The 15,125-nt window shown below is 41.9% G+C and overlaps 1 protein-coding gene and 1 long non-coding RNA gene across 4 annotated transcripts in view; one reads left to right on the top strand and one right to left on the bottom strand.

Annotated features, from left to right (window-relative positions):
• Positions 1-15,125, top strand: part of mast1a (microtubule associated serine/threonine kinase 1a) — an 86,142-nt gene that overhangs the window by 54,336 nt on the left and 16,681 nt on the right. For all 3 annotated transcript variants that reach the window (XM_030092875.1, XM_030092873.1, XM_030092876.1), the window contains 6 exons: positions 2,622-2,754; positions 6,343-6,410; positions 6,742-6,818; positions 8,436-8,644; positions 9,812-9,950; positions 13,914-14,046. In XM_030092875.1, coding sequence (XP_029948735.1) covers positions 2,622-2,754; positions 6,343-6,410; positions 6,742-6,818; positions 8,436-8,644; positions 9,812-9,950; positions 13,914-14,046 — 759 coding nt within the window. The remainder of the gene's footprint in view (positions 1-2,621; positions 2,755-6,342; positions 6,411-6,741; positions 6,819-8,435; positions 8,645-9,811; positions 9,951-13,913; positions 14,047-15,125) is intronic.
• LOC115389479 (uncharacterized) lies at positions 2,610-14,006 on the bottom strand. Its single transcript, XR_003931598.1, has 4 exons — positions 13,883-14,006; positions 8,559-8,709; positions 7,412-7,577; positions 2,610-2,747 (listed from the first exon to the last, which is right to left on the bottom strand). It is a non-coding gene; the product is annotated as an uncharacterized LOC115389479 (long non-coding RNA).

Below are 15,125 nucleotides of genomic sequence, written 5' to 3'. Positions count from 1 at the left end.
TCGAGCACACCACATGTCCGTGGAAGCTTATCGACTATTCTATGAGGTTTAGTCTGAAATAACATAATAACACACACTTCCCATTTAACACATCCTTTATGAGATGTCAGGAATGTGTTCCAGATCATGCAAAGCAAACTAAGAGCAGTTTGTTCTCCATCAGATTATCTTATGGTGAACTGACTTAAACTAACATAAAAAAAAAAAAGGCAAAAACTCTGTTTCTCACGTTCTAACATTCAGGATGCTTTTTTTTTTCTTTTTTATTCAAAGAGTGACTTTCTATGAAAGGACAGCTGTCACTGCCGTGTGCTGTGACCATGGAGAAATGTCTATTTCATCACTTTCTGTTTGTAATTCTTCATATAATCGTCTCAAAGCAACACTCTGGTACGTTTGTATAACCACCATAATGCACCTCCCACATTTTCAACAAAATAAACAATAAATGTATTCCAAAAGAAAGACAGAAAAACCTTGTAAAACCTTGCAGATTGGTGACATGAGGCCAATAGGTTCATTGACAGCCCCCCCCCTCCATGTTCATGTTGCATATAGAAATAACAGCTAACACACACTGGTTCGCCTTGGCTAAACGTTCGCTCACCTTCAGCATGCGGGAGCTGTGCTCCGGCTGGAGGAACACGCTGCATTATGCAGCCGAGGGTCACGGGTTCCTCTTGGAGCCGCGTCGGTCGGTGCATCAGACATGCTCTCCAGTGGCTCGCTACGTTGTTATTGCCGCTGGATATTTTTTTTTTCCAACTCAAGTTAAAACTCTGCTGTACTTTTTTTTTTTTTTTTTTTTTTCTCGAGCTCCTCAGTTTTACGAGCTTTGTGTGAAGCGCACGAGACCAGCTGGGAGACGGAGCCGTGTCCTTGGCATATTGAAACATAATTCACTTCAACTTACTTAGTAATAGAAAGCCTTTCAGTATTCGCAGGCGGCCGAGCCACACCTGAGCATCAGCCTCGTTGATTGATGGCCTCCCATGGTCGTCGTCTGAGTCGTCCCGCCTCTCAGCGCCCCCCCCCCAGCTCATCTTTCCGTTACCAAGGCGACAGTCAGAGTAGGTCGATAGGGTCAGGCAGGATGTTGAGAGGACTTTTAGATCCTCGTGGCCCGGAGGTTAGAGAGGAGGAGACGCGCCGAGATAGAATGTTGTCGGCGGCCCGTGGAGTTCATTCAGCATTCAAGTCAGCCGCGAAGTCTGATTTGTCGAAAATGTCACACGGAGAGTCGGCCGTTAGCCGCAAGAATATTATTCCCGAGCAGAGCAAGCTATCAGAGAGCCAGGTTAATTCTCCCGCTCTGTACTCCTGCTTTTTTCTCCGCTCGAAGATATGAGGGAGCTGGAAAGGAAATGATCCCGGCTGCCCCGGGCTCTCTAATCAAAATGTTATTCCACAAGCAGGAATGAAACGGAATCCCAAAGGACACAACAAAAAGCCCGTTTCATCAGAAAAAAAAAGGGATGTTTTCCAGAAAGCAATTTAAAGTTTGGGAGTGTATTAACACTGATTGTGTTTGTATGACAGCCTTGCAGAGGTGTGTGATCCTGAATCTGCTGCAGGTTGAACTAAATTCCATTTTAGTGATTATGAGTGGGGGATGCTTTTATAAAAACTTTGATGGGTGAATCGAAAGAGCATCACATCAGTTAGTTGCCAGCTAACGTTTCTTATCATTAAAACATAAAAACAACTTTTTTATCTGTGCAGTCTGATTGTTGCTGTTTGTATCCAGCTGAGGGGAAAAAAAATCAATATTTCAGAATATATCTTTTAAAAATGTGCTTATAACCCATTGACACATGTCACCTCACAGACTCTGAACCTCTGCAGATTTTAATATTTGAAAGGTTTAAAAACAGAAACAGTTGATGTAGCTCACGTCTTTCTCCTGAGTTAATTTGACTTCTCTGACTGTGGATTAATTATTTTATGAACGAGGGGAAAAAGAAATCACAGGCAAAACACAATTAGTTTTTCAGTTATTCAAGATCTTATCTTTGTTGTTCTTTTTACATTTTGTCATTTACGTAATTGCTTACAAGATGCCTTTAAGCACAAATAACAATGTCTTACCATGATGAAACATCAGTGTGAGTGTTTCAAAACATAAAGTCTTGAGATATCACAATAAAAAAATACACATTTTCCCTGCTGTAATTCAAAACATGCTGAAAAATGCGCTGAAAGTCACGATACTGACTGCGAACACTGGTATAATTAACTGCATTTGTCACAGTATTTGTCAGCAGTGATGATTCTCTCTGTTTAACACTCCGCTTTGATTCTTTTGATGTACGCTAATGCTGTTTGCAGTAACACGCGTAACCAGTCGCCCTTCAGCAGTTTAATCTCCTGAGTTATTTATGTTTTGCATCTTCATTGTCTGACGTCTACATTGTGTTTGGATCAGATCGCTCGACCGCCACCAGCCCAACACGTTGTGTACGGTCAATGAATCAACTTCTGGTTTGTCTCCGGGTGTCTTTCCTCTTCCTCTTTGAATATCCTGTTAAATATTCGCCTCTGATGCCAGATTTTCACTTCAGGCTCGCGTCTCCTGTCGCAGCAGTAAATAATTCCTCTGATTTGTGCTGTTTTAATAACAGGAGTTCAACCCGGAAGAGTTCTACCATCTGCTGGAGGCGGCGGAGGATCACGCCAAGGAGGGACAACTGATGAAGACGGACATCCCCCGATATATCATCAGTCAGCTGGGGCTGACCAGAGACCCTCTGGAGGGTAGGAGAGAGAAAAGAAATGCATGTTTAGATTTCATCGCAAATGCAGAGAAATCCACAAACAAGAGCTGAAAATACGTGAGAAGTTATTTTTTGTAAAATCTTAACTACAAAGATACAACTGAGTTAAAAAAAAATGCTTGAAATAATTATGGCCTTCACAGAAAGGAGTAAGATCTTAAATTTATTAAAAGATATTTCTTGTTTAAGATACTGTTTTCTTCAGTTTCGTTTCTAAGCTAGAATTTTAAAGAATAAAATAAAAAGTTCTGTAATTTCTTTAATTTCTTTCCTTTCACAATTTGAATTAAATTATGGGAAAAAAATCAACTCCTTTGTAAAGCACCTGTTTGTTTAGAGAAGGAGATAAGTTTCTGAAATGCAGATCTACTTAGATGCGTTTTTTTCAACTCTCATTTTCAAAGTGAGATTAGGAAAGTACGTGTGTCTTATATATGAAGTTGGAGGTTCTAGGTGCTTAAAATAGCCCACAATGAAGTCTGAGCTCCACTGGTAATCGTTGGTTTGGCTCAGTCCATGCAGAAAATATACAACCATCGGCGTATCACAGATTAACACACTTGTAACACACGCGTGTTATTTACACCATCAAAAATGATAACATACAAATGACTGCGGTTTAGGATGAGTTATGCACTTTGACACTTTGTGAGAGGCAGTGTTTTTTTTAACAATCCATTTTCACATGTTGTAACCTTATTTTATTTCCTCAAACTTAAGTAGTTGGATGTGTGAAAGACTGGAGGCATTTTCTTACATTCATGCTGGAAAACTGCAAAAAAAAAAGAATAACTATTTTCTGAAGGATAGTTCGTAGTTTATTATATTTTCAAGATCGATCTAAGTATTGATTCGATCAATTCACTAGAAGGAAACTAGCTTTGTTTGGGCAACAAAACATACCAGCAGCAGCACCTACCTCAGTGTGTAGTTCATCACTGATTATGTGATTGTCATTGATGTGCAGTTTGACAGAAACATGAGCCAAGTTACTAAATACTGTCACTAAAAGGATGAAGTGATAAAATCTTCTTCTGCACCTACACAACGATAACCTCCAATGCTTTTAGCATTCATTCATTCATCTTATGGAGTTTTTACACTGCTACACACAAGTTTCTGAAACCGTAATCGTAGATTATTCATTTGTCTAAGGACCTTGATTCAGAGTTTTGTTTCCACCGCACGGGTTGCCCTTTTTGCTTTTGGCGTCATTTGGGAGAGACGGATACTTCCTGTGACACGCGGTATCCAAACTGCCACAAATGTGTAGAAACCAACTTTGAAATGTTCCTCCGAGCAACAATCAAAGGCAACATCTTGTGCCTGTTGCCTGCTGTTTTATTATTAATGTTATTGCTCCATAAAATGGAGCAAAAACAAAAGCAAGGGAGCAATATAAACTGTAATAAATACCAAAAATAATATGTGCCTTAAAAATATTGAGGTGGAGTCAGCGTTGATATCCTCCCCAGATCGAATAGTAATAACTGCGGCCCAGCGGTGCTGTTAGACTGCGGTGGTCTCCTGAATGACACCAGATGAAATTTAGTAAGAAAGTTAGGAAACAAAGAGCTGCAAATCACAATCCGGGGTTCGGATTACCTCCCTGCTGCTGAAGGCCGGCGTCTTCTCAGCAGTTCTGGACATCATGCACGTTTGTAAAAGCCCCTCTTACTATTCACATACAGTTTGATCCAACCTGAGGTCCATGGACCTTTTCCAGGTCCTGAGGATTTCCATTACAACATGTTGAAGAAAACCATCATTAGACCCTTTTCCAGTCAAGAGCAGAGCAGAGCTGCCGCCCCTTGATTTATTGTTAGGATTGCGTGTTGGTGGAAGTGGGCGTGTCTGACAGCGTGTTGCTTCACTCTAATGTTTTGACAAATAAGCAATTGAAAAGGGGGTCGTCCACGTTTCCTGGAGGCAGCCTGAGTGGACCTCCAAGGAAAAGCGCAGAGAACCTTCCTCGGCGATGGCAGAAGGAAAATATGTTCCCAGTCAAGGACAAGTGAGCAGAGAAGTAAACAGGATCAGAGCCCGGCTTTCTGTTCCTCTCTGCTTTCAGCTTCTGAGCGACGCGACACTAATCACCACTCTGCACGAGCTTCACACGGCGGCTAATGAGAAGACGCCATTTCAGAAAACCAGTGCATTTTTAGACTCTAATCTTTTAACTCAAAGTTTTCAAATGGAGAAGAACCATAACATTCAGATCTGTTAATATAGTTCATGTCGTCTTGATCTCTAGAAATGATTTATTTAGCTGGATTAGCAGTCGGGGAAGCATTAAGCTATTAAAATATTCCTTTTTCAAACTATTTATTCATCAATATATTATACGATATGCAATGTAATTCTCACATTTGCACCGTTTTCCTTTTTTAACTTCACCACTGCAGTATACAGTAAACCTGTTTTGGGGTCACTGCATTGACTTACTTCAAATCTACAAAGTCTTACTGTTAAATAAAACACACTTTGTTTACTGTAAGAGTCTATATTCACAATTGTTTTGAATTTGAAATAGGTGTTTTGTTTGAATATTTTAAAGCGACAGCCTTGTAAAAGTTTAGAAACAGTTCCTTTAATCATCTGACCGTCTCCGCCGGTCGTCCAGGAGGAGGATGTATTGAGACGTGACGGCTGAACTGTCTGGACCGCCGGCCGGACGGCGGTGCAGTGGCATCACTGTCGTCCATTAATCACCGTGGTTTAAATTCGGCCCCCAAACTCACAGGTCTAATTCACATCTGCTCGCCGGCTCCAGGTCTAATCCATCAAGAGCCGCTCATTAGCTGATGTGTTAAATGGCTCGGAATGACTCTTGACAATAAAGCACTGCGCTTTTATGTCTGAATTCATGAGAAATATTTCCGATTAGGTCCTTTCTGAGTTCATCTCTGCTAACGGTGTTCGTCTCGATGTCTCATTTCTGCGCTCTCTTTTAGCACCTACATTGTCATGCATGGGCACACATGCACACTCACATATTTGCTGCTCGCACGTCCACAATCTCACACCCTCCTTTCTCCTCTCGGTCGCTCATGGAGACCGTCGGCAAGATCAGTTGTTTTGTGCGTCAAACAGAAACTGACAGAGTATTTGATTCTCGGCTCACCGACTTCTTTCTTCCTTACATGACGTTAATATCTAGAGAGGATCTTTGTAAAAAGCTTTGCAAAGTTAATTATCATTCGATGATTTGACTGGTTCGACAAAACAGTGGTATAATCAGTGTATTCAAGCAGCCGTCACATACATGGGCGTGAGAACAGTGGAAATTAGCTGCCAGTGCTGCTCATTGATGGAGGAAGAACAAAGTGAGGACGAGCTGAAGGAGACGAGAGAATTTAAAAGGGTAGAAGCTATTTGAATTCTTAAATTTGGCTTTTTGTTCTGCTTTTGTTTTTTTTTTTGGAGATTTGGCACATTCGTCTCTTCAGCTGTTCCGTCGAAGATGCCTGAGCAACGAATCTTTAATCTGCTCCCAGCAGCGCCACAGGCTGGATGTTTTGGCTTCGTTATGACTCCAGGTTTCATTGTTTACATCTTCTCTCAACAGAGATAGTGAGCCTCGACAGCTACGACAGCGAGGGTCCACACACTCCGGAGACCGACGACTCTGCAGAGGTGATGAACAAACATTCATCTGCGAGCTGATCTGTGCTTCCATACTGTACTTTTACTCTCACAAGACAATTCTTTTCAATGGAATGTCATCACAGTTTGGGCTCGGTCAAAATCACTGAAAAACTTTCTGATTGTTTTTGTTTCCACATCAACATCGAGGAGAAAATGTTTGTTCCTGTATCTCATCCAGTGAGATGTGTTGTGATAAAGAGGGCGTTATTCACTTTACCGGTCATAATGTTATGGTGATCTCTGTGGGTGAGCCCACAAAAGAAAAAGAATCACTTTGCTTAGATCTGCATCTTCAGCTTTCTTTGTTGGACATCAACAGGGGAAGGGGAGATCCATCAAGCCGCCGACTGAAGAGGACTTTCAGAGCATCAAACTGATCAGCAACGGAGCTTATGGGTAACTAATGAACCTTCGCCTCATTGACTTCTTACAGAAACAAATCCATAATCTACATAACCAAAGGGGTTTTGAACGTCAGCGAACTTCACAAAATTAAAAATAAATCATCATATTGTCAATATTTCGTTGTTTACAGTTGAGGCTTTTCCCTGAGAATAATAATGTATGGAAGGGATATTGATTAACTCTCCGGCTGCCTCAGAAAATATAGTTTCCTTAAAATGGTTAAACTGAAAAAAAAAAAAAAAAAAAAAAAAAGGCTAGTCATATGCAACTGCATTTAATATTGATGATTTTAATCACTCACCAGTGTGGAGCACGTCCAAATGCACTGATGCTTTTGCGAATTCAATGAATTTGCTTCAGCTGCTCGCCTGTGCCAGTGTTCCAGCTGAGTCGTAAACATTGCAGAGATAAAAATAGCTGCCTCGAAAGCAAAGGGAAAATATATATACTTCATTTCAACAAAAAAGGAGGTGGTATAAAACAGGATTTTTTTTTCATGTTCCAAGTGGCACAGTTGGCAGCAAGTTCAAACGGGAAAAATAAGACGCAGCTGGGAAAACCTTGTTTTAAAGCCGAAGACGCACCGAGGATCCGCATCACAACAGGAAGTGATTATTTTACGGCAGGCTGTGCCTCAGATGATGGAGCAGGTTGTCTTCCAGTCCCAAGGTTGTCACTTCAATATCCCGTCCCACCTTCATCCGCGCGTCCTTGGGCAAGACGCTGAACCCCGTGCGGCGTGTTTTTAGACTGTTCAAGTGGTCAAAGTGGCAGTTTTCAGAAAAAGGAAGAGAAAGTTTTCATTAGTCTGTAATTCTTGACAAAGAAACAAACATGTTTCAATATGAGAATGCAAAAAAATATGACACTTAAAAGCAAATGTTAATCAGTCTTACTGGATCCAGAGATACTTTGTATTGTTACTGTATATCGGTGGAAGATCACTCGTTATATTTCTGGGTCGCAGCGTGTTGTAGAGCCACAAGAGACGGAGTATTTATGTAACGTGACGCAGAAAAAGAAACAAACTAGTCCAGACACTAAGAGCAGAGCTCCCATCTTCCTCCAGGCACAGAGAATAATTAAAACACCAGTGAAGGAACAAGCTGAGGGATTCAGCTGGATGCATGTTGAACATGTTTCCTGGGTCTGGTCTGTTCAGTGACTCCAACCAAAGTGGTATAAATTTAAAATGTACACCGCAATAAATAATTAGACAGCCGGGAGTTAAAAACTGGACCAACATGCAGTCTCCTTTTGATCTTGACTGGTGCACATGCCGCTGCATGATATCAGCTTTCTAAAGCTGTAGATCAGAAGAAGAAGGCATGGTGCCTGCCAGGCCTCTATTATTGCACTGTTACCTACCAGGAATAAAGAAAATGGATGTTTCTCAGGTATGCTTCAAAAATTCAGTCCAGGATCAAAGAGAAAATAAAGGTCACTTGCTTGAGGCTTGACATTTTTTGCCAGGACTTGTTAAGTCTTAATATCCACAGTGGCATGACAAACTATATCGAGTTCACATCTTAAAGCAGATTGTTTTTTTCACCACCTGCTGTGTTTTCCTCCTTTCTCTTTGTTTTGCTGCGCCTTTCTCCGTCTCAGCGCGGTCTACCTGGTGCGCCACAGAGAGACGCGTCAGCGCTTCGCCATGAAGAAGATCAACAAGCAGAATCTGATCCTGAGGAACCAGATCCAGCAGGCGTTTGTGGAGCGGGACATCCTCACCTTTGCGGAGAATCCGTTCGTCGTCTCCATGTTCTGCTCCTTTGAAACGCGGCGGCATCTCTGCATGGTCATGGAGTATGTTGAAGGTACTGCTGCAGGCTGTGAGCGGGTCAGCCAACGGGCGTATTGATTATGGTGCAGGAGCAGATATCTGATCAGAGATTCACACAATTCAGAGAGATGTGTCGGAAATACCATGCATTCAAGTTGGAATCCTCAGTTTTATGAAAAAGTACTTTACAAATCTGGGTCACAGGGGATTTATCAGGAGAAAGTGAATCGATATACGAACAACAAAAAGATATTGTTTATAAGATATATAGGGTGGAAAAAAATGCAACATAATTGACCTACAAATCCAGATGGATTCTCAGGTACAAAACTCATAATTAGAATATTGTGGATTATCAAATCACAGAGTTTCTCCTTTCATTTTGCTTTTCTTGATAAAGACCTAATCACAGCACATTCATCTCAAGGAACTTTCACAGATAAAAACCCAACAATCCCACATGAGCATGGATGGGCGATGGTGAAAAGGAAAAAGTCTTTTTAACAGTAGAAAAACAGAAGCAGGCAGAGGGTGAGACTTCCTGCTGTTCTGGGTAGGATTAGGGGATAGAAGCAGATAAAAGGACAGGATGGATACAGAGAGCATAAAGTGAGAAACTCCAACTCTTAACTTTACCTCCAAATCTTTATAAGAAGTAGACAATGCATGTTTTCATATTAAAATTCTAGATTGTCCCTGAACCTGTCAGTGCTGCTTTCACTGGATGAAATGATGACAGTCATTCTGAAATGCAGCAGCCAGAATATTCTCCCTGCTGCTGCTCGTGTCTGTTTGGACTGATTGTTGTGTAGGGCAGCGCAGGGCAGCCCTGTGGCACCGGCTGCAGACATGCTTGTGTTTACTGTTGCTGTAAAGGGACTCCGAGGGAGCATGGGTAGGCGTTAATTCGCGCCTCATGTGCGGCGTCGCTGCCCAACATAGATTAGTCAGTAAAACTGAATCACAAGTTCGAAACATGAAAGACTAAAACTTCTGTCCTGTTCAAAATCACTGGTTCAATCTGATGATATATGAAAGATCTGTTAATAAGAACACAGTTAATCACCCTGCAGAGTTCCTGTGCTTCTGCATGACATGAATAGTTTTTATTTGACTCGTCGAACACAGACTCTGTGCTTCCTGTCAAAACTACAAAGGCGTTGAAGTCTCCTAATAACCTTTCATGTTTCCCTGCTCTCAGGTGGGGACTGTGCCACTTTGCTGAAGAACATCGGCGCTCTGCCGGTGGAGCTGGCGAGGATGTACTTCGCTGAGACCGTGTTAGCCCTGGAGTATCTGCACAACTACGGCATCGTCCACAGAGATCTCAAACCTGACAAGTGAGCGTCTGAAGCTGCTCTAATCTGAGTCTGTACATTAATTGCATTTCTGACTGCTTGTGAAAGACTTGCTCACAAGTAGAATGTGAATGTGTCTCTGTGTTTTAGTAGTTGATATTTACACCCATTGGTTTTATCTGGTGATTGAATTCTGATAAACCTCATGCTAAACACGCTGCATGTTCACCACCATGAGCAGGGAACACAGGGGAGCTTGAAGCAGCTAAAGCGATATTTCGCTGAAAATGAGGTGAAAACCAACTCAGAGCGAAATCCAATAGCTTCTGTTTCCAGCTCATTTTGTTGCCACACTTTTTTTGGACGTGCATAACTTCATTTATACTTCCAATCTGAACCAGGAGGATTGTGTTTCTGAACACTGCAGCGGCTCATTTCACTCTCCTTCTGCCTCGATTGACTGAGTGCTCACCTGCTCCAGCAGCGCAGCTGCACAGTCAGATTTCACAAAGCATATTACATTTACATAAAGTAAAAAAAATACTCGTTTACTGTGTAGCAGTTTTTTAGTTGTTTACTAAGTTGTCTAAAAGTCAGAAGATGTTGTCCTATGATCAGATATTAGACCTGAAATCATCCCTTTAGGACAAACCCCTCCCCAAATCCAGGAAAAACTTTCAAACTTTTCTCAACTTTTCAAATGTATTGTGTAAAACAATATGACACACTTTAAGCTTAATGTAATAGAATGCATAATCACATCTTACAAACGCAGACTATGAACCATAACAGCCAGAGAGCGACCATGCTAGACAGAGAAATACTCCTTTTTACTCTCAATTAACAAAAATTTAATTAAACCCAAATCTTTTCAAGTCAGTAACTTTTTAAAAAAAAACCCAGAAATGCTGTTTTCATGTACAAATGTGTGAAAAAAATATCTCTACTGAATGTTTCAAATACACTCCAAGTCTGTAGTTTTAACAGAAGTCAGACTCACTGAATATAACCTAAAGTCCTTTTGAAAATATTCTGTTGCTCACTTAAGTATTAATCATAGGGTTCACATTTTAAGAGCATTTTTACATGACATCAAAAAGTGCAGCCTCTTAAGAGAGATTAAAAAACTAGTTCAACTACAACCAACAGACCTCCGTTCAGAATAAAAATATTTCACATGCAGCCCCACAAACTCAAACCAAAACAGGTGAAATTAAAAACAAGTTGTTGCTTCTAACAAACACACTGCACTCGAACAGAGAGAGGCTTATCCTCCACGAATTCACTTCCCAGCAGGGGGTCACATGACAGCTCCTGCTGCTTTATGCTTTCACGTGCCAACATCTCGCTGCTCTTAATAATTTAAAGTCCATATCTAATTGTAGTCTGTATCGTGTTTGCTCAGTCACACAACCTACTGCTTTTTGTTTTTTTGCTCAGTTAAACACCTGCAGCCCACTGAAACGGCTCTCTGCCAGTTCAAAATCACTGTTCAACAAGCATCTGCATGATTTTCTCTTGTGCAGAAAATATAAATGCCCTTGAGGTTCATCCTCCTCTATCCTCAGATGCAACGCGGCTCATCTGATCCTGGGGTAAAAAATGAATTTCCTGCAGATTGGCAGTAGGCTCTCTGTTAGAACAAATCCTGAGGTGATTATATGATAAGTAGCCAACAATATTACATCCAGGTATCTCCCAGTGTTTTAGAATTAAACCATATTAAAGAAACAAAAGAGATGAGACTTGTGTTTTCATAAAAGTGACCTCAAGGAAGAATGTGGGCTTCTCATGTTAATTCATATTTGTTTATGAATTCTTCCATGTAGCACAGGAATGGGTAATTCTGATTACTGACTTCATCCTCACTTCCAAAGGGCAAAAATAAGACCAAGCACACGAGGAATTATCAACCGCCTGGCTTTTAATCTTATGAACATTTTCATTTGATTTAGTTTTCACACTATAATGCTATAAATTAGGCTCAAAAGTGTTTAAATAACTTCCCGCTTTTCATAACCCACAGAATCAATATCAGCCCCCATATCAGCGTCTGGACTCATGCAAGTTTATGAAACTGCCAGCAGTTCAGCTGAATTATCTTTTCATGTAGTTGGTCGGATCTTTATTCATAAGATTATCTGTTTTGAGCAGTGTCTCCCTGTGTCGCACCAGGTAACGCACTGAAACCCAAACTGTTGTGTGAGTATGAATGGATGAATGTGACTAAAGCAAGGACAGACAGCATCTGTGAAGCTATTTCCAACTGCTAAAGCATAAAAAGCAAATGTGATGAGTTGAAGTGCTTGTCAGACGGCTAATAGCCAGGACACAAGTTTGGAATTTAAGATGAACAATGCAGCTCTCCAAGTCGTCACAGTCTCTAATCTTATTTTCATTTTTTGTCATTTACCTGAATTTAGACTTACTACTATTACTTACCAGGGCCGGGTCTACGCAGGGGCAAGAGGGGGTCTGGCCCCCTCAAATAAATGTTGTGCCCCCGGCCCCCTTCGCTGAATGCACATTTGTGCCCCCCCCCCCCCCCCCCCCCCCCCCCAATACACTTGATATGCGCCCCCTGAGACGAATGTCTGGTGACAGGTCTGCAGTGACCAACTGCTACTTTGCATGTCAATGGTGGATTGGCTATTTCAGCACCATGGACAGTGCCTTGGATTTATTGGTAAACAGCAACCCACTGTTAAACTTCACCACAACAGTCAATTGGCTATATCAGCAGCATGGACAGCAACTGGAATTCATCAATGACTAAAGACCCACTGTTAATCTTTACCAAAACGGTGGATTTGGGTATTTCAGCACCATGGACAGTGCCGAAGATTTTTAATGATACTGCGACCAACTGATACTCTGCACCACAATGGTGGGTTGGCTATTTCAGCACCATGGAGAGTGCCTGGGATTTACCTTTAAACAGAGACTTAAAGCTGGGGTTGGCGATCTTGGAAAACTAGCATGGAGCACGAATGTAGCATCTCCCCAAGGCTCTGCCCAGCTCCCACCCCATTGGAGGAGCTCCGTTGGGAGCGGAGACGCAGAGACGTTCCGCGCGTGCGGTGCGCGCAGCACTTCCGCGTCCACTGCGTTCCTGGCGTAACCTGTCCTCAGCGCTTCGTTTCTTCGTTTTTCTTTATTTACACTATGCCAAGTATGGCGCACTCACCGGTAAGTAAAGCCCCAAACATTCTTCTCCGCCATTCTGCAACGACGCTCCGTCCTTCTACGCGCGCACTGAATCAGGGTCAGTGCACGCCATTGACATGTACGCGCAGGGGGCAGGTCGAACGGCGAAGGGATTTGATTGGTTTAAAAAAAGGTGTCCCGTCAAGACGATTGGTTGCTGTTTTTCCCGTTTTACTCCTGCTGTAGATAGCGGATATTTTCCAAACTACTTTAAGAACACGCTATGAATTGTTTCCCATCGGGTCATAAAGATCATTTTAACCAGTATTTAAAAAAATGTATCTCATTCAAATCGCCAACCCTAGCTTTAATATTAATCTTTACCACAACAGTCAATTGGCTATATCAGCACCATGGACAGCAAATTGGAATTCATCAATGAATCGAGACTGACAATTAATCTTTACCAAATCCTTGGTTTGGCTATTTCAGCACCATGCAGTGCCTTGAAAACATTTTGAAAGAGTGAACTCCTGATATTCTGCACCACAACGGTGGATTAGCTATTTCAACAGCATGGACAGCGCCTTCGATTTTTAATGATACAGTGATCCAGGGCCGGGTCTACGGAGGGGCAAGAGGGGGCCTGGCCCCCTCAAATAAATGTTGTTCCCCCTCCAACTAAATCCCCCAAAATATATCAGCACGAGCATGCACCGCACCATCCACCCCCACCCCCCCACCCCCACCCCCCTGCTGAACGCACATTTGTGCCCCCCCATACACTTGATATGAGACGAATGTCTGGCGACGGGTCTGTTACTTACTATTAATGCCTGTTGTCTTCTCTTCATACAGTCTCCTGATTACCTCAATGGGCCACATCAAACTCACAGACTTCGGCTTGTCAAAGATGGGTCTGATGAGCCTCACCACCAACCTATATGAAGGACACATCGAGAAAGACGCCAGGGAGTTTCTGGACAAGCAGGTATATCTGTCTCCCAGCGACACCCAGGATTCGAACCCTTTTTTAGACAATATTTTCTGTGTTTAATCTATTTCCTCAAAACGTTTCAAGGCTGCTGACAGATCTGTTTTAATGAATGAGGATTTGTGAGAGACAGGACGCACAGTGTCGCATCAGTCGAGAGCCATTTAAAACACCGTCTCCAGTCATGCGTACAAACTCACCAAGTCATCCGGCAAAATCAATAATCTCCAAATAAAGGCCCCATATTACAATGTTTCCTGTTACTGAATCGTTAATGCGCTACATCTCCATCACAATCCCATCTTGCAATTATGGTTATTGTTTATGCTGCGAATTAAACCAGTAATAATCAGTCAGTCTGGCCCGGGCGTCCTCTGGCTCTTCTGGCTGGGAGCAGGCATCTGTTTGTTGTGTGCCAGTAATCAGCCCGCATCTGCAGATGAAACAGACCACAGCTTTGCTTTTTGTGTTTGTAGTGGAGGTTCTAATGAGGAGGAAATTTCCTATTCAGTCAGTAATGATGTAATATTGTGTAAGACCTCGTGAACACGTGCAGCCACTCACACGCTGACACAGACGCATGCATTTGGACAAAAACGCTCCTTAACTGCTGATCATTACCGAACAGAGGACACCGATATTAGAATAAAATCACGACTGAACAGACAGCATCCAGATAAACATGGAAGAAAAGCGTCCAGCACAATATTTTGAATTTTTATGTTTTCACTTTGTTCTCACTGTTTTTGTAGCTGGAAATCCCATTTGTAAATTGAGAGTGATTTATTTTTGTAACATGTAGCATTAGTGCTTTTAAAAAATACTAAACAAACTTGTATCTAGCTCAGACTTGTTTTCACATACCAGAAGCACCAAACGCTGCTTCATCATAGGCTACAGTGCGAGCGAATAACGGATTTAATTTCCGTCACAGTTAATTAAGGTCCAAAGGTGTTTTTAATAGTATTTCATGCAAATAAATACATGAAACCATGTTATGTAATGTTTCTGGAGGCAGGAAGGAGGAGCTGGCCTGCCATTTCTCAGCATAAACAAACCAAGCCTCAGGGTTTGCT

The sequence above is a fragment of the Salarias fasciatus genome, chromosome 6 (genome assembly GCF_902148845.1).
Source record: "Salarias fasciatus chromosome 6, fSalaFa1.1, whole genome shotgun sequence".
NCBI classification, from domain to species: domain Eukaryota; kingdom Metazoa; phylum Chordata; class Actinopteri; order Blenniiformes; family Blenniidae; genus Salarias; species Salarias fasciatus.
This window is presented reverse-complemented; position numbering and strand designations above follow the sequence as displayed.